We start from the raw sequence: 24948 nt of genomic DNA on the forward strand, positions 1-24948 counted from the left end.
TACCATTATCCCCATTTTACAGATGAGAAAGTTCCAGCAACTTGACCTCCCCTAGCAGTCCGGCCCCCAAGCCTGTGCTGTTAACCTGAACAGCTCCATTTGTTAAACATATTGCCTCTGATATAACCTGTCATTTGTTTAGCAGGTTAAGGTTTACAAAAGCCACTCACGAACATGATCTCACCTGTTTCCCAACAGCCCCATCACAAAAGCAAAGCAGATTAAATTCATATAGTTTCATGAGGAGAAAGCCAGCCCGAGAAAGGACTTGCCCAAGATTTCCAAGCTGGCTAACGGCAGGACCAGGACTTAAGCCCCCTGATTTGAGAGGAGGCCTCAACACCAGCATAAGCCTGACGCACACACAGCCCTTTCAAGCTCCTGAGCACAGCAGCAGCTCAAAGGGACCCTCCTGGTCATGCCAGGGAGCCACAGCTGTCCAGCCCAGCAAGCTGTGGGAGCTGACCTTCCACCAGAGCAGGCTCCCCAGACTGCATGCCAGCCTCAGGTCCTGGAGCCTTCTGAGCCTCTGGCTGTCTGTGTGGGATGGATCCAGAGGCTCAGAGGATGCAGACGAAGTCCTCTCAGTGACACGGGCTCAGGCCCTCGGCTTGACCCACGGGGGCCAGACGTTTCCTAAACCTGTTATGCAACTCCTGCTCCAACCAGGCTGAGGCTGGGGTTTCTCCCTATTTCAACACGTTTTGTTTTCTCTGCAGAGGAAAGCACGAATGTGAAACCGCCACACCTCCGAGGGACCAGACAACAGCCCTCCTGGCCTGTCTGGGGTTACAAGCTGGGTGGGGGATGTCTTCTAAGGCGCCTCTGTGAGCTGACGAGAGCTTCCAGAAGGACCAGCCACCTCAGGAGGAAGAAGACCAGGTGTGCCAGTGAGGGTCACGGGCTCCTCTGGCAGAAGGACCTGTCTTTCTAGGTGGGAGCCCAGCAGCCTCCCCCTCCTGCCGCTCACTCTCCATGGTTTGTTCCTGCAGTCAGACATGGTCTGAAAACGCTCAATGGAAAATGCCAGAAATCATTCACAAACTTTAAATAACTTATTACAGTGCACACTTACAACTGTTCTCTTTTATTATGGCTTGCTAACCTCTTGCTGTGCCTAATTCGTAAGCTCAGCACCACGGCAAGTGTGATGTACAGGAGAAAGCACAGCGTGTGCAGGGTTCCTTGACGTCTGAGCTTTCGGGCACCTGTGGCGTGTTCTGGAACGTGTTGCCCGAGCATGAGAGGGCACCATTGTACAGACCCGCTCAGGCAGCCCACTCAGTTCTCTCCCGGGAGCCAGCCCCGGGGCCTGAGCTCAGGGTCGAATTTTAGGGAGCATGCTTGCCTTGGAAATGGGGGCCAGGAACTCTTATTTTTGTAGCCCAGCGTCTAGCACAGGGTCTGGCAAAGAGGGGACTAAATAAAGGACGAATGAAATGAGTGGTCAAATGAAGAAATGGCCTCATCAGGGCCATAGCTGCTGCTTTCCGGGTCCTACTGGGGGAAAAAATTAAAAAAGACAAAACGAAAGGGCTGAGGTGGGCTTTCTGGGGGCCAAGATACACAACAGACTAAAAACAACGCAAAATAAGACAAAAATAAAAACAAGCACTTGTTTAACAGCAGATTTTAATGTGGTCTGTTTGGTTTGGTTTGTCAGTTGGTATCTTATATCTCATTAAAATCATCATTATATCTCATTAAAAGCCTTGCTTTCACTTAACCTTTGAGTGCCAGATACCAGTGGAGGAGTCACAGGAAGCCTGGAAGGGACATGCTGGTCATGCAAAGCAGTGGAAGGACTATCAGGTGGAGAAAGCCCCAGGTGTGAACCTCAAAGAGACCAGAAAGGCAGGCTGCTGCTCAGCTCCCTGTAGCCTCTTGCTCTCCATGAAGATAAGCTGGGTCTCCCAGGCCAAAGAGCTGAACTTAGCTCTAGAGCAGGATCCCAGTTTGAGAATAAACACCAGGATGGAGCACCTGCTCACAGAGCTTTCTACATGGAAAATCATCACACTGCAAACCTGGTGGTGGTGTCTAACTAGTGCAATACACAGAGCTGTGAAGAAGGCAGAACAGGCATTGTCACTTGTACCAATTTCAGATGGGAAAACTACAGCCCACCAGGAAGCTGGACCAGCTATGAATGATCTGCAGAATGAACTTGACTGGTGTATATTCCCCATGCACTTACTCAGCACCTACTACGTCCTGGGTACTTTTGCTGGCAATGGGTACACAGAGAACAAAAGAGCAAAAGACCTCTGCCCACTTGATCATTACATTCTAAGGAGAGGAGAGAGTCCACAAACAACATAAATAATGTAAGTATAAATAAAATACAAATGACGGAAATAAGCAGACCACAGTGTAGGCTAGAGGGGAACAAATGCTACAGAGAAAAACAAAGCAGGACAGACAAAAGGAAAGTGCAGCAGGGGGGCATGCTGACCTTCAGCTCGGGTGATCAGGGAAGCCCCCAAGGTAAAGGGCAAACCTGGGTCCCCTGAACCAAGGAGGGGGGCCGGAGGTGTTACAGACACACAAGAACCCTCCAAGCTATGGGCCAGGGAAAAGCTCAGGTGATAGCCAGGTGCTGAGGGAGGGCACGGTCAGGGAACAGCCTGAGGGGACACCTAGCACAGCAACTGGAGCTTCAGTCCCCAGGCAGCATGGACCCCAGATATGGATCTGGGAGTTATCAGGACCCAGGAGGAAACTGAGACGCAGACACTCAGGGAAGACAAGAGCCTTCAGGGCAGAACTGTGAGGATCCAGGAGGGGACAATGGGACTGAAGGCAGAGCCAGACTCAGAAAAACCAGCAAAGGGACCGGTCCCTCTCCAAGGCCTGGGGAGGCTCAGCAGTAGTGGGCCAGGAGACCAGTGGTTGGGCTTAGCAAGATCACCAGCAGCTTCCTTGTCCTCGAGGTTTGGAGCGGGGACAGCAGAGCCCATGTGTCCAGTCCTTTCATAACACTGATTATTTTAAGGAGGAAACAAAGGAACACACATTACTCACAGGAGAGAGAGCTGGAGGCCAGGTGAGAAGCTTATCCCGTTTGCCCGACCTGTAGAATTGCTTTAAGAAGCCAATGGAGGGCAGCGGCTAAGGCCGCTGGAACTGGATCCCCCACCAGAGGGGTGACAAGCATGACCACACTGTCCCCCCTTATCGACAGCCCTACGGCCAGAGTTTTACAGATTAAATTAAATGTCACCTCATTTAATTCTTCCAACAGTCCTTTGAGGCAGGTGCTGGTCCTCCCTTTGCAAAGAAGGAGCCTGAGTTTACAGGGCTGATCCTGTGTCCCAAGGGGAGAGCCAGGACTCCAATCCAGGAGTGTCAGGGTGGTCTGTACATATCACCCTGCCTCTGCTGATTCACTGTAGAGGAGGGAAGGACACCTGTTCCCTTATGATGGGGGCAGGAGACAAGATGGCTTGGAAGGGCAATGATGGGAAGATGAATTTGCTTTGGGTCCTGGTTTCTCTGGGAAACAGGAGAGGAGACGTCATGCCGAGGCGGAAGACAGTGAGGTCTGGGAAAGCTGAGGAGCAAGACGGCAGCCACAGAGGACAGAAGCAGCTGACCAAGCCATGTGGAAGGACAGACAGCAGAGCTCAGGGCTGATGGGACAACAATGGAGGACCAGATGAACTGCTCCTAGAAGTCTCGGCTGCCCTTGAAGAACAGGTGGGCTGTCCAGGGCAAGGGCAAGGCCAGTTGGTGTTGAAGAAGCAAAAGCAGAGGAACTGAGGGCCCGAGAGCAGCTGCAGCAGAGGACCATGGGGTCCGGACTACAAGGTGTCTAAACTGAAGATTTCAGAGGTGGGAAGGTTCTGAATTAGGACAAGGCTGCGTGCAGGCAAAGGCCATTGACAGGGACACCACCTGGGGGTGACCAAGAGGGACCCTCAGGTGGTCAGATATATAGAGCTCTATGGTGGAGCAGCAGTCTGTGCACCAGGGATCAAAGTCCTGGAAGAGTAAGGGGACACAACTGTGATCACCCTGTTGACAGGAGGAGGAGGAAAAAGAAGAGAGCAGATTCCTGGAGAACAGGCGGGGTGGACAGGGTGGGCAGGCTGCAGGCACCGAAGGCCTCCTGAATCAGCAGGTCACAATCCCACATGCCATCCTAGGGCGCTGCAGGCCATACCCTCCAGCCACCTAGAGAGCAGTACCCTCTTTCCCCTTTTTACCAGTGGGGAAACTGGGCTCAGAGAGGTCAAGAGACTTGCCCATGATAAAACGTGGGTGAGAACTGAGGCCCGGTCCAGGCAGTGGGCACCAGGGTCCATGCTCCTGACCATTAGGAAGAGGAGCCAGTCTCCCTTCAGGAAGGGAGGCAGAAGGAACATTCGATGACTGCAGGAAGATGTTCACAGGGAAAGGAGGCAAAGAGCACCAGAGAGAGGGGTCAGGCAGGAAAAGCAAGGAGAAAATGAGTATCCCCACTTTGCAGATAAGGAAATCAAACTATAAGAGCCGAGAGACTTCTGGCCAGCAAGGTAAACCAAATACTGAGATTTGAAACACAGCCAGAGAGGAATCTGGCTCCCTGGGAGATGGAGGGGTGTTTGTAGTTCAAGAAGGAGGAAGTGACTGGATACATCCCGCCTGTACAGTCGGGAAGCACAGGCTAAGCGGGCCGGCTGGAGGCCACGGAGGCCCCCTGGAGCAGGTTGCAAACCCTCAGCTGGCACTGACACACAGGTTAGAAACAAACAAAAACAAAAACATTCTCCAAGAAGGAACTGAGTGCCAGGGGAGACAGGAAAGCATCCAGAAAGCTCTGGGGTTCCAGAGAGACTGCCACGGGCTTCAAGACACACAGCTAAGTTCACTGGAGATCAGAGAGGGCAACTGAGTCAGGGACCATAAATCAGGACAAGTGGGACTAAAGCCTCAAGATGGGTCACTACAACAAAGAGCAGATGGGACAAAAGCCCTCTTCAATGACTTGGCCATAGGTAGAAAAGAAGGGCCCAAATAAGCAAATAAAAGGTTTGGAAAATGCAGCTGGGAGGTTGAGGCCGGAGGGTTGTGAGTTCAATGTCAACCTCAACAACTTAGCAAGACCCTGTCTCAAAATAAAAAATAAGAATGGCTGGGGATATGGCTCAGGGGTTAAGTGGGTTCAAACCCCAGTACAAAAAAATTTAAAAAAAAGATACCCCTCCCTTTCATGCCACACAGGTCCTCAACCCACTCCCCTTTTCAAAAGCTGAAGCTTTAAAAGAATAAATTCAATTTAAATAAAATTGTGCCCCAGCCTGACCTACCCCATTTCTGGGCAGAGGAAATGGACACTTGGAGGCCATGTGGTGACTCTGGGATGGGAGCATGTGGTGGTACTGGCACGTGCCTGGGGGTCATGAAACAAATGCCTGTTTTCACTCTACGTCCCCCAACTCACCTTCTACAAAAGCACTTCCCAGTGAAGAAGGCTGTAAGAAGGGAGGAGAGGAATTCAGAGGAGAGAAGACAGGAGAAGGGAGAGGGAAAAACCACTATAATTTTGTTCCAGGAACTAGAGCAATTTGGGATTTCACGCCCTCTTAAAGTTGAATGGTGATTGTCTGTATTGTACTTTGTTTCCAAAGTGCTGAGGTGGGTGGGAGGGGGCTCTGGCAGCGGCTGGCACCCCAGGGATTTGTACCAGTCAGCCTGCCGCGTTGCAAAGGCCTCGGGCAGAGAGCACACAAGTTGAGGAGTGCCCTGGCACCAGCTCTGCCAGTGCTGCCCCAAGCTTGGCCCGGCAACCCCTGTGGACATCATGAGGTCACCAAGGAGCGCAGTGGCTCGGCAGCCACCAGCACCAGAGCGCAGGTTGTCAGCTAGGCTGAGCACGGCTTCCCTGCACCCTGGCTGGAGGGAGGCCATCCTAGGAGAGAGAGGGCAGGCTCCCTGCCAGCTGAGCAGAGGAGCTGTTAAAGGGTGGCAGTCCCCTGCGTCAAATCTTTCCCGTTTCCTTCTGTCCCTGCGTTCAGCAGGCAGACTCCACGTGGTCCTCAGCAGTGTGCCTCATGTGGCTGGAATTTCCTCCTCCACCCACCTGGCATGCTCCCCGCAGGCTTGAGCACTCCTGTCCAGACCAGGATTCTCACTTCCATCCTAAGTGCTGGTCGAGGCCACCAAACCAACTGCCACTTTGGAACACCAATTAGTGGCTACTGGAGAACCTGCTGCCCAGCCCCAGGTGGACAGTGAGTCACGGCCACCACTAAGCAAGGGGCCAACAGAGACCTTACACTCCGGCCTTGGTATCCCTTTGCTGCCCACGACAATACTGGGGGCAGTCAACGGGTCCAGCAGCCTGGCCCTGGACAAATGAATGAGTACTCACGTCCCCCACTGGGTGTGGGGACTAAAAGAAGGAGAAGACACAGGAAGGGGCAGGAAAACTGCCCCACGTCTTCCAAATAACCACTGAATAATCGCAGGCTGTTGACTGCTGGAGCAACAAAGACGCTGTAGAGCACGAGGCTCACATGCTGTTGCCCATGACCCCCAGCCAGAAGTGCAGTTCACACTGCCGCCGGGGGACACACAGCCCAAATGGAATTTCAACAAGCAGCATTTCTTACTGCACGCCATGCCGGCTCCTCTTAGTGCTCTCACCAAACTGTCCTTTTTCAAATGCAGACCCCACTAATGATCCACAGTTTGAAAACCATGGGCCATTAAAGTGATAATGGGAGGTGAGAGGGGTCTCATGAAAAAGCAACTTTAATATTAAAACCTTAAGCATTAGGTTAAGTTGCCTTTCTGCACTTAGGACAAGACCAAGCAGCTCAGCAGACTCAGCACTGGGACCAGCACTGGGTTCCACCGCCCGCACATCCTAGGACAGAAATATGGAAGAAAGCAGGTCAACTCCACACACTCCTGTAACAATTACACGATTAAAGGGGAAAACCAAGCCTTTCAAAAATCAAGGAAAACTTTTCTTCCTTCCAAAATACAATTCGCACTGATTCTTTCAGTTGCAATAATTATTTTGAAATTTCAAGTAACATTAAAGGACAACAGGTGTTCTGTGTCCAGAGAAGGCAGTCAAGAATCAAAGAGGTACAAAATGCTGAACTTGTCCACAGTGCCCACTGCACCAGTGACAAAGCTAAGGCGCAGAACTGTGCCTAAGGCAGGAAACAGGTCAGGGGCTGGCCTTGCAGCCCAACACAGGTCTCCTGACTCAATTACTCATGGTCTTCATCCTCTCAAATATTTACAGGAACGCAGCTGTGTCTCCCAAAGGAAGTATTTCCATGACCGAGGCATGGCTGCCCCTGCCACCTCGCGCTAATCTGGTTAGACCCTGCCTGGGGTCATGCAACTTTTGCTTGTGCCACATACCTCTCTATGCCTTTTGTCTCCGCTGAAAACTAGTAAGTGGCAGGGGAGATCAAGAGACACTTTGCAACCAACTCTGCGCGCTTAGGAACAGCAGAGCCCCCAAGAGTCACCATCTGGAGTCAAAGTCAAAAACCCAGAATGAGAAGATCTTCTCAACCCATGAACTTAAGACCTTACTTTAGGACCAGCCCTGTACAGCAAGAGACAGTGACGAGTCTCCAACAGCAGAACTGTGCCTACCACACACACCACGCTAAGCCATCGACAGGTGAAACTGATGGGAAAGTAGCACCAGGAACAGGCCAGGTCTGAATCAAAACATCTAATCAAAAAAATCTAATCACAAAAAACATCTGAATCAAAAAATCTAAGGGCAGGAGGAGAGGTGGGGAGAACTCAACAGACCACAAAATTTAAACAAGACAAATGCCTCTGGTGTCAAATGAAGTTCAAGTGCATGACTATTTCTAGCTCTAAAATTATGCTAAAATGAAGCTCTGAACTCAAGGCAAACAGGGCACAGGTCAAAGAGGTGGCAGGATTCCTTTGGTGGAGCGTTTGTCTCGACAACAAGCCTGTTCAGATTACATCTCCTGTTCCTACTTTCCCCCAGACTCTGCCCAAGGTGCTTGAGACAAGAGTTTCAAATACTGGATATTTTACTACATTTGAGGGGCTCTTTCCACACCAGTGCTACCTGAATCTGTCCTAAATCTTTCCTGGAAGATCTTTGAAAATCTAACATACAAGATCTCCCCCATCCCTGTGGTAAAAGTGGCAGGAAAAGATCACTCCTCCAATATCCCCACTGGGACACTGGAGGGATAGAAGGGTTGATGACTCAGACCAGTCAGTGCACTGGATGTAGGCCCTGTCTTACTAGGAGTGCAGGTCCAGCCACTGCCAGCCGCCTCTGAGAAAACCCCGAGTTAGACTTCTGGTCTTCAAACCTGCTCCTGGACACAGCTGCTAGTGGGGGAGCTCTCTGTGCCCTGCCTTGCAAGATAAATGCCCACCTTGAGAGGGCCCCAAGTTCCCCAAAGCACACTGGAGCTGCGGCCAAAGGATTCAGGTGGCTGTGAGCCAGGGCAAGCTAACCAGTTCACCTCTCTCTGCTTCCATTTCTTCATCTGTTAACTCCCAAAATTGCTTTATACACGAGATGAGCTCTGCCTATAAAAGTGCAATGTGTAAGAGTCAGCACTAGTATTACTCCCTGCATCTCTCTATCTCCTGGCCATTCAGGGCCCGGGACAGGCAGCTCTCAGTCTAACAGGCACATCCCACCAGTTAAAGCTGCCTTCTTACAAATGCATATAAAACCACCTGGGGAAGTGACCAGAGCAAACAGTGCCCGTGACACAATCCACAGTATGGATGTATAGAGCAAGCTCTTCCCCCACTCCTCATTTGCTCACCTGCCAGCAAACAAAAGGAGGCAAATGTCACTGCAGGTCTCATTGCCTCCCAGTTGCTCAGCTGCCGGAACTCTGGGGAAGAGGTACAGGGGGATCACACTGGGCGTCACTGAACCACTACCCTCCCGCAAAGAGCTGCCAGGAGAGAGCCAAGAGAAGACCTGCCACCCGCTGGTCCCCCAAACCAGCTGGGGCGCAACAGGCACACTCTGGGGCCAGTGGGCGCGCTGCCCGGCCGGGGCCACGTTTCTTCTGCTAGTGTGGTTAAAGCTTCCCAGCCGTGAGCTGCCTATGAAACCGCGCACGTGTGGGCAGGCTCAGCCACCGCGCACCGCCGGCGTGGATAGACTGTGCCAGGCTGCAGCACCCGCCGCCCCGGAGCCCCGCCGCCGCCGCCACTCAGGCCAGCGGTGCTCGCCACTTGTCCTCCCCGGCCTCAGCGCCGCCACAGTGGGGGCCGGGCACGCGGCGGGAGTGGCGGTGCCGGGCGGCGACTGCGGCTCTCTGGCAGGGTCGTGGGCGTCCCCGGAGCCCGGCTGTGCCGCAGAAAGAGCGGCGGCGCGCCTCCCGGAGCTCGGGCTGCGCGCGCCCACCCCGGGAGAGACCCCTGCCCAGCCCCGGTCGACAGCGTGGTTTCGGGGCGCTGCCCCAAGCTGGTCATGCGCGGGATGCAAACGTGCGCGCGCGCTCCTCCTCTTCTCCCCCGGTCCCTAAAGTTTCCCGGCGCCTCACCTTCACCGAGTCCACCGGGTACATGACCGAGTGCTCCAGGATCCCGGCCATCGCTCCCGCTGTCATGTGGGTGGAAACGGAGGCGCTGGTCGGCAGGTTCTCATAGTCCTCCGACCCGGCGTCCTTGCAGCAGCCGCCGCCGCCATCTCGGCTGTCCCCATCCATCCTCCGCCCCACAGGCTGGCTGCCCACGCCGCCGCTGCGTAACTCCATCCGCCAGCCCCGCGCGCCGCGGGAGGCTGCAGGAGGTGGGCAGGAAAGGGGAGGGGGCGGAAAACTTCACTTCTTAAAGTGGGAACCACCTCCCCGGGGCTGAGGCGGCTGACGCCATGGCGGGCTGGGGTGGAGCCAAGGGGCCGGAGACACCAATCACTGGAAAAGAAGAGGCCGGCCACGGACGAGCCATTGGTGCGCCGTGCAGTGGGCACCGCCTCCCTGTGTGACGTCACTGTCCAGTGCAAATTTCCAAGCAACCGGACGGGGGCGAGAGCAGGCGTTGGGGTGTCCCGGGAAGTTGTACTACCCGAGGGTCTGCTAGGGGCGGGCTGGAGAGTGGACCCTGGGGCGGCTCAACCAGGCCCTAGGGGAATATGCCCAGAGATGGAGGGAGATCAGCAACAGCGGCTCAGGGGGGAAAACCCGCCTCCAGGGTCGGTTTTGCAAACAGTGTTACTTAGCAAGCTTTGGCATTCCGAAGGCCAGACGCGGGGCGAAGGGGAGTTGCTGGGAATGTCAGTTATGAAACAGTTATGGTGGTTGGATGCAGAGTGGTATTGGGAGGGAGAGTTCTAGAATTGAAGGCACGCCTCCATATCAGTGGGTGCCCCAAGAGGGAACAGAGTTAAAAAGTTCAAGGTCCCTTCCTAGTCGACTTTGTTGGGAAGAACCCCGTTTATTTGAAATTGTTTCTCTCACTGAAAACATACATTGAAGAGTTGTGTGTGTTCCATACCTTGTTCTCCTGAATAGGCCAAGTTCACCCTTCTCTGGATTGACTGAGACTTTAGTAACCTGAATGGAGCCCTTTGGGTTAGGCATCACCCCCATATTTTCTTTGGGTTCTGAAGGGCTTTAGAAACCTGGTCTCACAGGAGGAGTACCAAGTGGCTGAGAGTAAAATCTTGGAATCTGTCTGCCTGTCTCTTAAGACTCTGATCTCCTAACTCTTAAAGTCATCTCATGCTGGCTTCTTCTGTGAATGGTAACCCAGACTGCCTTCATTTAACTTAATATTGTCTTGCTCCATCCCAGAAAAAGGGAAGAAATCAAAAAGTTGGGGAGGGACCTGTCCACTTATGGAAGTCTGCATCTACATGTGCATTTTCCGCAGTTGAGAACTATTGGTGTTGATCAACTTCTGCAGCACCAGGGCCTCCCTGCCTTATCTAGACAGGGCTTCTGGTTAGGAAGGCTGGACATTGAGATATGCAAGGGTGGAGGAAACCCTGAAGATGCTGTTCCTGCCAAGGTCCAGGTCACCGCGTCATAGGCAGCTCCTAGGGATTTGATAAACAGTGATGTGTGCATCAATAGAGGTCAACAGGCACAGGATCAAGGGTACTATTTTCCCATTTTTGGTAGCTGCCCATAGTAGCTCCCAAGACGAGTGCAAAGGTAGAATGCCTTAGTAATAGGTAAGAACAAGCTCACAGTGTCTAGTGATGGCTAAAGAAAAACTTCTGTACTTTTGTCAAAGGTGATTTTTAAGAAGTGTCGGTCAAACATTCCTTTAAAAATGGCTGCCCTTTAACTAGTATGTATGAACCCCTTGTCTTGCTTCTGGGAATGTGACATCAAAGCCCTAATACTCATAAAACTCTTTTTCAAAGCATCATTTACAGTAGTAAATAATTAGGAAAAAATTAAACTAAATATTTAACCAGAAGGGACTGACTAGGTAAATTATGACATGAATATTAGTGAAATATTAGGTAGCCATTAAATATTGTGGTTCTGTTCATGATAACATGAAATTATTTGATGCTTAAAAAAGCAAAACAAAATTCTATAGCCATTACATTCACAAAACTATAAATATGCACAGGAAAAATGAAATGGTTATTGTGAAGGTGACAAAACATCACAGGCAACTCTTTTGATTCTACTTTTAGATTTTAAACAGAACTGGTATTTCTAATTTAAAAATTAGAAGAACGAGTCATTCTATTAAAAAATATACCTCTACTTATGCCTCCTAATGGATGAAAAATCCTTCAAACTTTGCAACAGTGATACTGGTAGAAAGAATTCACCTTTTGGATGGTGAGGCAAGTAGTGGCCCTGATTGTCACAAACATACATATTTAGATTTTTTTTTCATTAAGTAAATGTTAAGTCAGAACCAACTGAAAATTTTTGGATTATTTAATGAATCAATTTCTCTCTCTCTTTCTGTGTGTGTATGTGTGTATGACAAATATGTGCTTGGGCACTCAGGCTTCATCCTAATAGACACATGTATTAGGATATATATTATATATAATTATATATTTATCATATATGCATATATATATAATAAATTGGGGTTGCGCACTCAGCCTTCATCCTACACTCCTTGTGCTGCGATAGCCGAACATTTGAAGCCAGATTTCTCAGACTCCCTTGTAGCCAGTTGTTTTCTTCCAGTAGGTGAACTAGTGAGATCTGGAGGGTAGAATCCAGAGGGAGGCTACTTTCCTGCTACTCTGATGTTTTCTACTGCCCTTGAAGGCCACAGACACTGGGGGTAGGAGCAGCCGAGAAGGATGGTGCCTTTACCAGATTCATGGGTGTTAAGAGGCGCTCGGTGAGAGCGGGGTGCCCACAGTGAGGGTGGAATCCTGTTTCTCGCACCATGACTCAGTTGGTAACCTTCGATTCCTCCCCTTTGAGAGCTGGTCAGAGGTAGCTGTTCCCTTGGGAAGCCAGCGTGGCCTTTGGATCTGAGAGTCATCCCTGGAGGCCCAGCCAGAGCCTGACCCCACCCTCCCATCAATATTGTGCAGAGCAGCAGAAGCTCATGATAATGGTGGAGCCACTCAGGAAACCCAGCCGCCGGGCCTGTTCCTGGACCTCTGGAGAAGGCCTGTCGGGAGGGCAGCATCCCAAACACGGTAATACAGGATCAGCAGGGAGGGAGCAGATCTTTCTTTGAAAGGCAAGAACCCAGGGACCAGGAGCCCAAGAGTGGCTGCTGATTGACTCTCTCCTATGGGCCAGTCGGGAGACTCAGGAATGACTGCCTGGTTCTGCCGGAGTCTTACATAAAGTTTCTGACCGTTCAATTTCTGATGATGTCATTATGCTGCCCTCTGTCAACGGGAGGCCAAGCTCCACTTAGAAAGGCAAAGCAGCTGAGCGTGGAGAATGCGGAGCACCCGCCTCTGGCCAGGGACCCTTGCAAATCCCAGTTCCCCCATTTATTAGCTGTGTGACTATGGCTTTTGGACTGGCTCGCTTCCTCCTCTGTGACTCAAGTTCACAGATACTTTACACATGCTGAAGGAAATAGAGAAAGAAAAAGAGCAAAAGTGGAAACTCTTGAAGTGTATATAATTTGGGGGTATTTGGAAAAAGAAGACAGAAAGAGAAGAGGCTTTCTCCACGAGTCTTACTTTTTTCACGATAATCTTTCTACCCCCATGCAGCACACAGATAGGACACATGTCACCCTACCCGGAATTCAGCCAATGCTGGGGACCAAGGCTCTCCTCTGCCATGTTACAAAGAGAAGTTTCCTCGCTGGGAACTGAAACTGGCATTGTATCGCCCAGGGCACTGGACAGTGTGGATCCGAGGCAGTGGGCTGTGCTTCAGGCCTTTGTTTTCACAATAGACGCTCATACACATGCTGGTTAATTTTAGTCAGGCGTAAATGTTGGAAGAGCCACAAAGTCTCCAGACATGGGATCCCTCACTCCTGTACATGTCCGGCCCCGTAATCCCAGATCTCTGGCTTACCCTGGGACAATACTCTGATTTTCTTTCTTTCTTTTCTTTTTTTTTTTTTTTTTTCTCTTTTTTTTTTTTTTTTTTTTTTTTTTTTTCCATTTTTTATTTTTGCAGTACTGGAGATTGAACCCAGGCTGAGATTCAGCCCCCTAACACTGTTTTTTTTAAATTTTGAGACAGGGTCTCACTCATTGCCCAGCTGCCCTTGAACTTCCAATCCTCCTGCCTTAGCCTCCCAAGCACCTGGAATTACAGGCGTGTGCCCCAGTACCCGGCCAACAGTACTGGAGATTGAACCCAGGGATGCTTAACCACTGAGCCTCATCCCCAGTCCTTTTTGTTTTTTATTTTGAGACAGGGTCTCTCTAAGTTGCTTAGGGCCTCACTTAATGACTAAGGCTGACTTTGAACTTGCGATCCCCCTGCCTCAGCCTCCTGAGCCGCTGGGATTACAGGTGTGTACCACCACACCCAGCTAGTACTCTTTCTTAAAGCTCCATCTATGATTCATACCCAGGGATAAGTCTCCACATGAGACAGAAGAGGAAATGAAGGTAAAATCTAGCTGAACTCCATGACGAAGAGAGAAGAGGTAGGAGAGAGTCATCAGATACAAAGGCTGCAGAGCTGCCTCACTTTCCCAGGCTTATTTGTACAAAATGTGACAGGCAATGTGCAAAGGGACAGGTTGAAAGAGAGGTGTGACCTGCCCTGCCCCAGCAGCCTGCCTGGGCCAGTGACTCAGTGCACTGTTCAAGTCCTCTAGGAATCGTGCCCTTGCCATCATCTGAGCCCCACTGCTGTGAGACAGTGCCCTGCTCCTCTCCCAGGGACTCCTGCGCTGTGCTCCACGACCCACAGAGGCCAGCTCTACGGGAGCTGTGCTGCTGTGGCCCTCACTCTCACTCCAGAGCCTACCTCCTAGCAGATGGCTCAAAGCCCAGAGGGGGCCAGAGGGAGTGACAGAGGAGGGCTGGGTCCAGGGAGGCCAAGCCCTGGAGAAAGGCTGGCTGGGGTGTGCCGTGTGTGTCCATTAGCCTGGGTGGGCCGAGGGCCATTGGTTGTCTGCCCACCGCGACAACTGACGTCTGTAATTTTTCCATCGCTTCACCTGTTTCTGTAATTTTTCCATCGCTTCACCTGTTTCCATAAATATGCCCAGCGCCTCCATCACCTAATAAAATCTCTCTTCCCGGCTCCACACCTTAAGCTGTTGCCTGTTCCTGTCCCTCATCCTGAAGTCCTTGGGAGTCATCTCCCCTGCCTCTCCTCACTCACACACACTCAGTCCTTGAGCCTGAAGCCCTTTCAGGGTGGTTTCTAACCCCTGTAATTTTCCACAGGCATCCCTACAAAGGTCAACAATGACCTCAATGCCAAATCATCCTACAGCTCCCCGCATGGACCTCTCCAACCCTCCTCTGGAATTCCTCCCTCATCTCTGCTCTGTCTTCTGGCCCTTCTGCCTTCGCATCTCTCCATCCTTTCCACACTGTCCTTGCATCTCCTCTCCTCCTTTCGCTGCCATTCTCTCTCTCATTTCCCTGTCCCAGTTATCAAGCCCTGGCTCTGTTTTAAATCCTGGTCTCTCTCTAAACTCAGCCCCACAGGTTCATGTGCATCCACAACAGCACCATCTGAATATTCTATTCAACCAAAACCTTAGAGAGTGTATTCACATCCTGCGGCTACTGTAACAAAATACCACAAACCAGATGACTTAAAAAAACAGAAGCATAATGTCTCACAGTTCTGTAAGTTAGAAGTTCAAGGTCAAGGTGTCAGCGAGACCACACTCTGAGATCTGTTGTGGAGGATCCTTCTTGCTTCCAACTTCTGGTGTCTCCCAGCAGTCTTTGACATTCTTTAGCTTGTGGACACATCTCTCCAATCACTGCTGCCTGTGTGGCACTCTCCCTGTGTGTCTGTCTGAATTTCTTTCTTCTTACGAGAACTGTCATATTGGCTTGAGGGCCTACCAGTGGGCTCAAACCAGTAGAACTTAACGACGTCTGCAAGAGCCTATTTCCAAACAAGGTCACTCACAGGTTCTGGGCGGGCATGAATTTGGGGGGAATGCTGTCAACTCAGTGCAGTGAGGTGGTGGCAAGGCTTCCACAAGGCCTGAGCCCCACTCCTGACTTGTCTCTCTTGCCTCCTCCCTTTACCTGTGTGTGACATGATGCTCTGGGTTTGAATTCACGGCCCCCTCCAGCTCTGTCTTTCTCATCTAAATTCACAATTTTCTCTAACAATCACCAACTCCTTCCAACACCATTTTCTCCCTGTATTTTACTTCCTTTTTACCAAGAAGCTGGCAAGCTTATTTCCTGCTGTCTTTTTCTGCCTTGCAGATTTTATTAGCCATGTGTGACTGCAGCCTCTGCAACAGCCTCACTCAGAGCTACAACGACTGTGGAACTTAACATCTAAACTGGGACACCGTTTTGAGAAGGAAAAGTAGCATTGTTCATTCTTATTTCGGGACAGAAGGCATGAGTTGAACTGTCCTGGCAAAGTCAGGACATAGGGCCCTGATTCTAGCTAGCCCTTGCTTGTCCTTCCCAAAACCATCTCCCTAAATCTGTGGCCCACTCCTCTCCTTACATCCTCTTCAAATGGAAGACTTCCAGGTCTCCACCTGTTGAAATAGAACTCAAAATTCATGTCCTAGCTCAGAGGGTGCCTTCCACGAAGTCTGGCCCCTCAGAAGGGAGACACACCCTGGGGCTCTTCCCTGCCTGTCTCTGGCTCTATCACAGTGCTGGTCCCCATGTTTCACGGCTCCTGTTACATACCAAGTTCCCTCAGGACACACGCTGAGTAAATGTTATTAAATGAGCCGGAGCTTCTTTGGAAAAGAGCTCCTTATTCCTGTATAATAGCATTAAAATATTCCAGACATCCACGATTTCCAAGGAATTGAAAGAACATGTTGTAACTCAGAATCTGAAGGTTCTGAGCACAGTTTGTGGAGAAGCAAGGAAAGAAGTGATCTTTCCTTGTACTACAAAGTCCATACCACAAGTACTAATTTGGATGCTACTTTTTTAGGATAGCATGGAATTACAAAGTGAGGTACCTGGAAAAGACTTAGAAAATGACACTGTCTTTAAGTTCCATCTTACAGGGCAGCAAGAGATCCACAGTAAAGTAATTCGTCCATGCATCAGAGTGGTTGGTGGCAGAGCTGAGATAAAACCCCAGGTGTGACTCCAACCTCTTTCACTCTCTCACCTTTGAAATAAACTCTGAGGCTGATAAGACGCCTCTACTGCCATCATTAGTCATAGTTCGGATGCCTCTATAAAAATCAATAGTCATCAATTCCCAACTCTGGCCAAGTTCACCCGACACTGCATGTCAGCACGTGGCCATGCTGGCCAGGTTCTCCTGGTGGCTTTACACAGAGTTCCCACATCATTGTTGAGAGGGCTGTTTGAACATTGTCCTGCAGGAAGCTTGGGTACTCTATTTTCAGGGTCTCAAGCAGACTACTAAGCAAAGAAGAGATGCTCTTTGGGAGAATGGAGGTGATGTAGCATAGACATCAAAAGCGTGTGCTTTGGAGGCAGAACTGAGTAAATAAACACCCACAGCTTCCGAGACTTCCCTTGTGAGAAGCAGCTGGCCGGTGGTTTGAAACTCCAGCCATTGGGATTTTCCAAGTGGTTTCATGTTTGTTTTCTCTGCTTCTAGCATCCAGTTATGTGTGGCAGGTCTCTCAGTCAAATCTGGGCCTCTGTCTCAACAGTGACTGGAAGATAATTGCAGAGCAGTTGTGAATTTACAAGGAAAAAAATGAGCAAAGATGCCCTGAGTCACCACCTGACCAAGCTGGGGCTGGGATGTCACCAGCAGTCTCTCAGACAAGGTCAAGCACTGGGTCATCCATCTCCACAGTCCCTTCAAAAGTGGAGGGTGGAAGGGAAGAGCCCTGTCTCAGAGCACAGCCACTTTCTCTTCTCTGGGGCTCCCAGACTGGACCCTGGACTGCTGTGCAGGTGGATGGAGTGCCAACCCCTGAGATTCCCAAATGGACTGTGCTGAATGGGCTGGATGGTACCTTTTCCCTAAGTAAAAGCTCCAATCACACAAAAGCTCCTACGTTCTAATTCTGCTCTATTAGTTGCCAGAGTCCCACTTGACATAATAAATCCATTTTTCTCAATTTAGATTGTATCTGCTTATTCACAAAGTTGGTCTAGAGAGCAGAAGTAGCAGGTTGTAGGAGAATTCGTGTTATGTAGCAGATTTTCCCAAGAAATCTGCCCACCTAGGAAAGTTTATCAAAAATCAGGGTGTTTGTGAACATAATTTTAGTCTGGTTTGGAAAACTGACACGGATACAAGCAATTTGGAAGACTGTCAGTGTGTACTAGGGTTGAACAAACATAACCCACAACCCCACAATTCTAGTCCGGCTATACACCCAGCCAAAGTGCATACTTTGTTGACCAAAAGACATGCACAAAAAATGCTCATGGCAACACAATTCACAATTGTCTCAAGATGAAAATAACCCAATGTCCATCCATAGCAAAATGGATCAATAAATTGTAGTATTCACACCATGGAACGCTACATAGCAATAGAAATGAATGACACCCAACTGTGGACAAAAACATCAGCGACTCTCATCAACACAATGTTGACTGAGGAAGTCATACATGAAATAGTAGGCAGCTTATGATTCTTTAAAGTTCAAAAACAGACAATTAGTATCCTGTTAGAAATCAGGATACTAATTACCATTATGGCAGTGGAAGCAAATGGAACATTCTGGGATCCCATCTGTGTTGTTTCTTACCTGGAAACTGTTTGCCCAAGTGTGTACATTGTGTAGAAGTTCATTGAGCCAGACCCTACGATTTCTACACTTTTATAGCACATATTATATAAGCCAATATATAACTATGGGCGTACCTAGAAATATCTTTATATTTTGGAGGAAAAAAATATCATCAACATCTGTTTAAATTGACTGAGGAAGGAGAGCATAGTAAGAATAGTGAACTCTGAAGTCACCACTCCCAACTTCCCCTTACTACCTAGTTATAGATCCTTAGAAAAATCACTTATCATCTGAGTTTCTCAATTATAAAATGAGCACAGGAATGCTTACACTGCAGAATTGAATACATAAGGCACCTGATTTATACTAGTGTATCATATGTCCATGATATATGTATGTATACTCACAAATGTCAATTTCCTGTCAATTTTCCTTAGCCCTTACTGTAAGCATGGACATTTTTCATAGCATGTTTATGTTCACCTAAAATTTGTCTCTTAATCAGTTAATTCTGTATTTGAAGTTTTTTTTTTTTTTCCTTCCAAAAATCAATATGTTTTTGAGAAACATAAGTCGGGGCATGAACATACCTTGCAAAATTTAATAGACTTGATTTCAATGTATAGACCAATTTAAAGCTCGCCCTCTGGTCTCATCCATAAAAGTTACTTCAACAAAATAGCAGTGTCTCAGAGTTGATCCCGTTGGTGCGAGTAAACCATGCTTTCTTTGCTCAAGAACCCCAGCCACCTGCCCAGCGGAGCATCTAGAGTCCAGCGTATTTAGATGGGGGTGGGGGAATGGGAAGAAAGCAGAGATACAGAACGCCTTCTTTCAGCCTGGCTGGATGTCCTCTGTCCTCCTCTCAGTCCAGGACAGCAGCATGCTCACCTAGTCCATGTATCTCTCTACTCCCAGAAGTTGGTGGCTGGATCATAACTAAATAATGGCAATTTGTATAACTCTTGACAACTTCCAAACACTTTCATATATCTTATCTCTTTACTCCTTAGGGCTGTTATTAAGGAGTAAGAAGGAGAAATTCAGGCCCCATAATACTACCTGATGGTTGAGTCGATGTGTGGCTGTTCCCAAGAGGGTTGATTAATGGTGACACTATCGGCAGGAAGCAAAGTATGAAAAAGGACTCTGTCCTTGTTCAGGTTCAATTAAACTTTTGTTTAAATCAACTGTTGGATAAAGTCATAGAATACAAACTTATCAACCTCTTAGAAGAATACAGTGCCAGAAGGACTTGCTCCTTAGAATGCTAAAATCAAGATTATTATTTATTTATTATTTGGGGGGGTACCAGGAGTTTAATCCAGAGTGCTTGACCACTGAACCACATCCCTAGCTCTTTATTATATTTTATCTAGAGACAGGGTCTCACTGAGTTGCTTAGGGCCTCACTAAGTTGCTGAGGCTGGCTTTGAACTTATGATCCTCATGCCTCAGCCTCCTGAGCTGCTGGAATTATAGGTATGTGCCACTGCATCCAGCTAAGATTATTTTTAACTCTATAAAAATATGAGATTTTCCCCTTAAATCTAAACATGAGGGATGCACTGTGCAGGGTGGAGCACCCCTGCATAGGAGAGACATCATGTAATGCTGCTGTCGCCTGCAGGCTTGTACAAGGTCCAGCTCCCCAGAATACTCTCCAGGCTCTCTTCACCTGGTTAGCTGCTGCTCATCCTTCCAGTCCCCATTTAGATGTCACCTCCTCCAGGAAGCCATTCTGACCTTGCAGGTTTGCTTCTGGTGGCTCATGCAAAAGCCCTAGAGTCATCCCTAAGTCCATTCATTCGCACAGAGCAGCCCATCTACGAGAAGCAAGCAGGTTTGACCTTCAAAACATTACCTCCCAACAGGCAATACAGTTGCATTTTTATCGACGTATAGTTTAATGGCTATCTATTATGCACGTCTATTTATTATTCATTTCCCCTCCCACAATAAAATATATGCCTCTCAGGAAAAAAATCTTTTTTTTTTCACCAATATGTCCCAGGATCTGTACATGGTTAGAAACTAAAAAGGACTTATTTTTAATAAATGAATAAGTGAATAAATTAGAGTGAGAGGCTACACTTTTATGCTCCCATATCACAAATACATGCTGTAGTGCAATTAACTGAGGTTTGTTTCTACATGAAAACTTATCTTTTAATTACACATTGGGCCACGAATAAATCCTTGTTGTCAAGCAGCGGTTTACCTTCTGACCATTTCACTAGACTGAAAACCACACACAGGCAAGCTGGTCAGCCTGGCTGACTGCTACACCCCCAGCACCTGGGTAGAGCCCAGCTCAGAGAAATGGCATATTTATTGACTACCAAACACTCTCCTCTTGTTTTATATGCATCGGTTCATTCAGTCCTCACAGCAACCCAATGAGGTGGATACTTTAATGGTCCCTATTTTATAGATATGGAACCTGAAGCCCTAAGAAACCAAGAAATGTGCACTATGTGACACATGTAAGGGGCAGATCTTATATCGTGACCTAGGAAGCCTGGGTCCAGAAGTCATGTTCCAAACTCCGACACTGAATTGCCTCTCTTTCAGAAGGCACTCAATAAAAATTGTTCAGTGAATGAATCAATGAAATATGGAAGCCAAAAAAGGGAATGCATTGTTAAACTGTTTTATAGAGGTCAAGATAAGAGAGGTTGTAATCCCAGAGCAGGGTACAGGTCAGCTCAGTTTAGTATGATTGCTTTCCAAAAAGGGATTGGTCAATTGAAGTGAGTCTAAAGATCTAAACCACAATGGCAAATGGTATGGACATTATGAAATAGTCAGGGAAACTTCTGAGCCTTTGAAGAGTGGTGTGGCAATTCAAACCTTCTCTTCAAATCTAGTGATTCCTCTGGGAACCAGACTGGCAATGTTTTAGGGCTCTGAGTACAGAGCTAAGGGGTGAGTGTGGTCACAGGAAGATGAATTCCAGCTCACTATGCAAAAGAACTAGTAGTTAGAAACGTTCATAACCCAAGAAGTCTCCATCAACAGATGAATGGATCAACTAAGCGTGATATATATATCTCATGGAGTATTATCCAGACTTAAAAAGGAAGGGAATTCCAACACATGCTACTACATGGAAGAACCTTGAAGACTTTATGCTAAGTGAATCAAGGTAATCACAAAACACAGATATTGCACAAGTCCACTTACATGAGGTACCTAAAGGAATTCATATAAAGAAAGGACTGTGATCAACAAGGACTGGGAGCAGGGGCAGAGGGGAGTTATTATGGTGGATACAGAGTTTTAATTTGGGTTGGAGAAAAAGTTTTGGGGATTTTGGTGATGGTTGCACAACAGTGTGAATGTACTTAGTGTCACTGAATTATACACTTAAATTGGTTAAATAATACATTTTATGCTATTTTGCTGCAATAAAAATTTTAATTTTAAAAGTTAGAAATCCGAATAACAATTTATCAAACAAGCAAGGAGCTGCCTGTGAGAAAGGAAGCTTCTCCCAGTTGGCAACAAATAAGAGAGGCTGGAGACTGGGGAAAACGTAGGGATATTTTGGAATTTAGGCGGAAATTGGCCTGGATAACCCTTAAGATCCTTACGACCCTTTTCATGGGTCTTCTTCCACATGTATTGAGTGTCCACTGTGTCAGTCACGGTCAAGCATGGGAAGTCTCACTGTCTCTCCACTAGTCCACAGATGGCACCTCCATCACCCCACTTCACAGATACAACTCACAGGTCTCAGAGAGTTTGCCCAAGGCCTCCCCATGTAAGGACAAGACTCCAGAGAGCAAGCACCCTGTGCTACAGGGCATGGATTTCATCAATGAGGACACCTAGAAGTTTCCATAACTTACAAAGGTCAGGCAGAGCCAAAGTAGGACCCAGATCTACCCACACTGGCTGGGCTTGTTGGTGACTCCCTGCTGCATCCCACTCCTTCTTCCTCTACTCTGGGCATCAAGTGTTCCCTGTGGGCATTCCTGTTCAATCACAAAGATACTCACCTGTCCTCAGAAAGCACACACCCACATTCTAAGGACATCACTATGACCAGGATGCCTCGTAAGAGACATAAAGCTCAGACAACAACCTTGGTCATACCATTGTGTGACCTTTCAGGGTCAAGTTTCCTGGTTAACAAGAATGACACCTGTTATTTTCTTCTTAATTTCCCATGTCAAAGCTTCTGCACTCTCTCGTTTAGAAGATGGTTGTAAATGATGGCTTGACAGCATGAGCTTTTCCATGAAACCAATGCCCATTTTAATTTTATAAGCTCTGTACTTTGTATTTGATATGATCTATAAATGCATTGAAGTCACATGTCATTTCAAATATCCTAGTAGCCACATTAAAGATGCAAGAAGAAAAGAGAAATAAAGCAGGGATAATAATGTGTTTTATTTGCCCCAATTTATCCAAAGTTATTATTGATGGGATGTTTTGCATACTTTATTCCTGTCTTTGAAGGTGAGTGTGCATTTTATCCTGACTGTCACATTGCAATTCAGACTGGTCACATTGCCACAGCTCCATGGAGTCAGTGACAACCTTATTGAATGAAGCCATTGAATGAAGACTTTTTTTCAAAGACTCTGATGGCTAAGCATGAACAAGAAAGAGGTTGGTGTTCTGAAGGAAAACAGAGCTGGGGAAGTTGCACCACAGACCCAAGACAAGGGCAAATTTTGAGCCAATGCTAGTTGGCATCTTTTTCTCTGATTTGCCCTTATCTCCTATCTCTTCCCCTGCTCCCCTGTATTTATCCAGTTGCCATCACTTGCTATTGTGACCGAAGAGCTGGGACTCCCATCACTTACAAGCCCATCCCAGCAGCCACTGCTCCCCTATAAGGCTCAGAGCAAATCACCCTTCCCTGAATTCAGTTTCCGTCTCGGTGAAATGTCAGGAATTCAGCCAGTCAGTAAGTTCTAAGTGCCTAGGGAGCACCGAATGCCATTCCAGACTCTCACTCCCTTCAGATCCTTGTGTTTGGTGTTCCCCATGACTTCTGTTGATCTTTCCTCTGCTGCCACATACTGGATCTCACAGGCTGAAAGGTTCTGTTTCCAGATCAGAACCTCCGCAGCCAGGCCAGACAATCCCCACTGGTGATAGAGCAAAGGAGAGGGAATAACCCCTAACAGGATGGGTCAGGGCTGTGCCCCCAGCATGGTCCACTCGGGGCTTTCCTCAGGACATGGCCTCCAAAGCTGATGTGTGGATAGTCTGACCAATGCCCCCTGAGCTTTTCAGACCACACGCCATGGCAGAGAGTGACAGGAGGGAGTGGTCAGCAGAACAACAACCCCTAAACTGACCTTCCTGTCTGGAAGCATGATCTGAAGTTGCTCTGTTGGTCCTTGGGGACTGCAGGACAGTGCCCCTCAACACTCTGCAATAAGAATAATCCAGTTCTCAGCCGCATGCTGATTGGGAAGGCTGCACGCAGTGCAGGGACTTGTAGGGCACAGGAGGATGCCCAGGCCAGTGAAATCTGACTGCTAATGCTGCAAGAGGTGGTATTTCGACCAGAGGGGGAAAGAACAGGTTAGAGTCAAAGGGTTATGAAGCCTAGAAGTAAAAGGAGAGTCGCAGATGGAGACCTCTGTGGTGCCTGTCCCTGCAGAGATGGAGAAAGAGGCAGCCCCAGCTGCCTTTGACATCTCATCCTCTGATGGGAGCTGAGACATGCAAAGTTCGAGTGCTCACGGCTGCCAGTGCTCCAGGCTTCTTGCTGGACAGTTGTGTGAAGCCCTGTTACTTATCTTGATGCCATGAAATGGCAGATTCCTCTTGTTCCCTGGCCCCAGCTCACCACATAGCCTCTGGGTTACTCTTAGCTTTCCACCAGGAAAGGAATGGGAGTTGGCCATGGACCCCGGTTATTTATTTCTCACTGTTTATTTGTGGCTAGCTTGATCTTCTAGTTTGACATATGAGTCTTGTGAGTTTGAGAAACACAAACCAGCTCCTGGAGAATCAGAGTCCTCTTGGGACACCCACCAAAGCAGGTTTATGAGTTCAGAAGTTTGCAACCAACACCCTGGACTATGTGTGACCAGTCGCCAAGGTGCTACCTAGCAGGAAGGGCCACATCTGAAGGCCACACCTACAGAGGGCCCTTTTCATTGACAAATGATGTTTAAGCATCTTTCAAGTGATAGGCCTGGGCCTGAATTTCGGGGATACCCGGCTATTGTTGCTTTAGTGTCTCTGGTTCTGTTTTCTACCATAACATTCAGAGAAATTGAAATCACAGGCCTTTCTGATCCATTTTCAGGCCAAAAGACTATCTTTAAAAATAAACAAATACACGTGAGCCAAAAAACACTTCTGCCATCTGTCCAAGACAAGAGCTGTCTTGAGGGAGTGGTTTCTATTACGGGGCCCTTCTTAAAGTCCGGCTCTGTCTTTGCTGCATGCTACCTGGACTTAGGATTGGGAGCTGCAGCCAGGCAATCTTCAGGCCGATGAGAAAATGCTGGGAGGTAGGTGGGAACAATCAGGTGTACTGGAGCCCCAGAGACAAATGCTCCCCAAGGCTACAGCTATTGTGGAGTAAAAGGAATCCGGCTGGGCCCACATATTTTTTCATCTTAATTCTGTCTAGAAGTATCCAGAAGCACTGAGCCAGTTTGGAACGTGTGGGTCTGTCTGCCATGCGTTCACATGTTATATAGTTAACCATCCAAGAGGCTCCTCCAG

At 48.4% G+C, this 24948-nt stretch overlaps 1 protein-coding gene across 2 annotated transcripts in view; it reads right to left on the bottom strand.

Annotated features, from left to right (window-relative positions):
- SLC25A37 (solute carrier family 25 member 37) overlaps window positions 1-9857 on the bottom strand; it is a 42599-nt gene extending 32742 nt beyond the window's left edge. The window contains exon 1 of one of the 2 annotated variants that reach the window (XM_079141287.1): window positions 8784-9029. Coding sequence is in view for 1 of the 2 variants with exons in the window: in XM_079141286.1 (XP_078997412.1) it covers window positions 9516-9728 (213 nt within the window). In the remaining variant the exon portion in view is untranslated. Of the gene's footprint in view, window positions 1-8783; window positions 9030-9515 lie in introns of those variants that run through there. The other variant, XM_079141286.1, reaches the window with a different exon arrangement.
- Between the last annotated feature and the right edge of the window lie 15091 nt (window positions 9858-24948).

This window comes from Sciurus vulgaris (genome assembly GCF_902686455.1).
Source record: "Sciurus vulgaris genome assembly, chromosome: 5".
NCBI classification, from domain to species: Eukaryota; Metazoa; Chordata; class Mammalia; order Rodentia; family Sciuridae; genus Sciurus; species Sciurus vulgaris.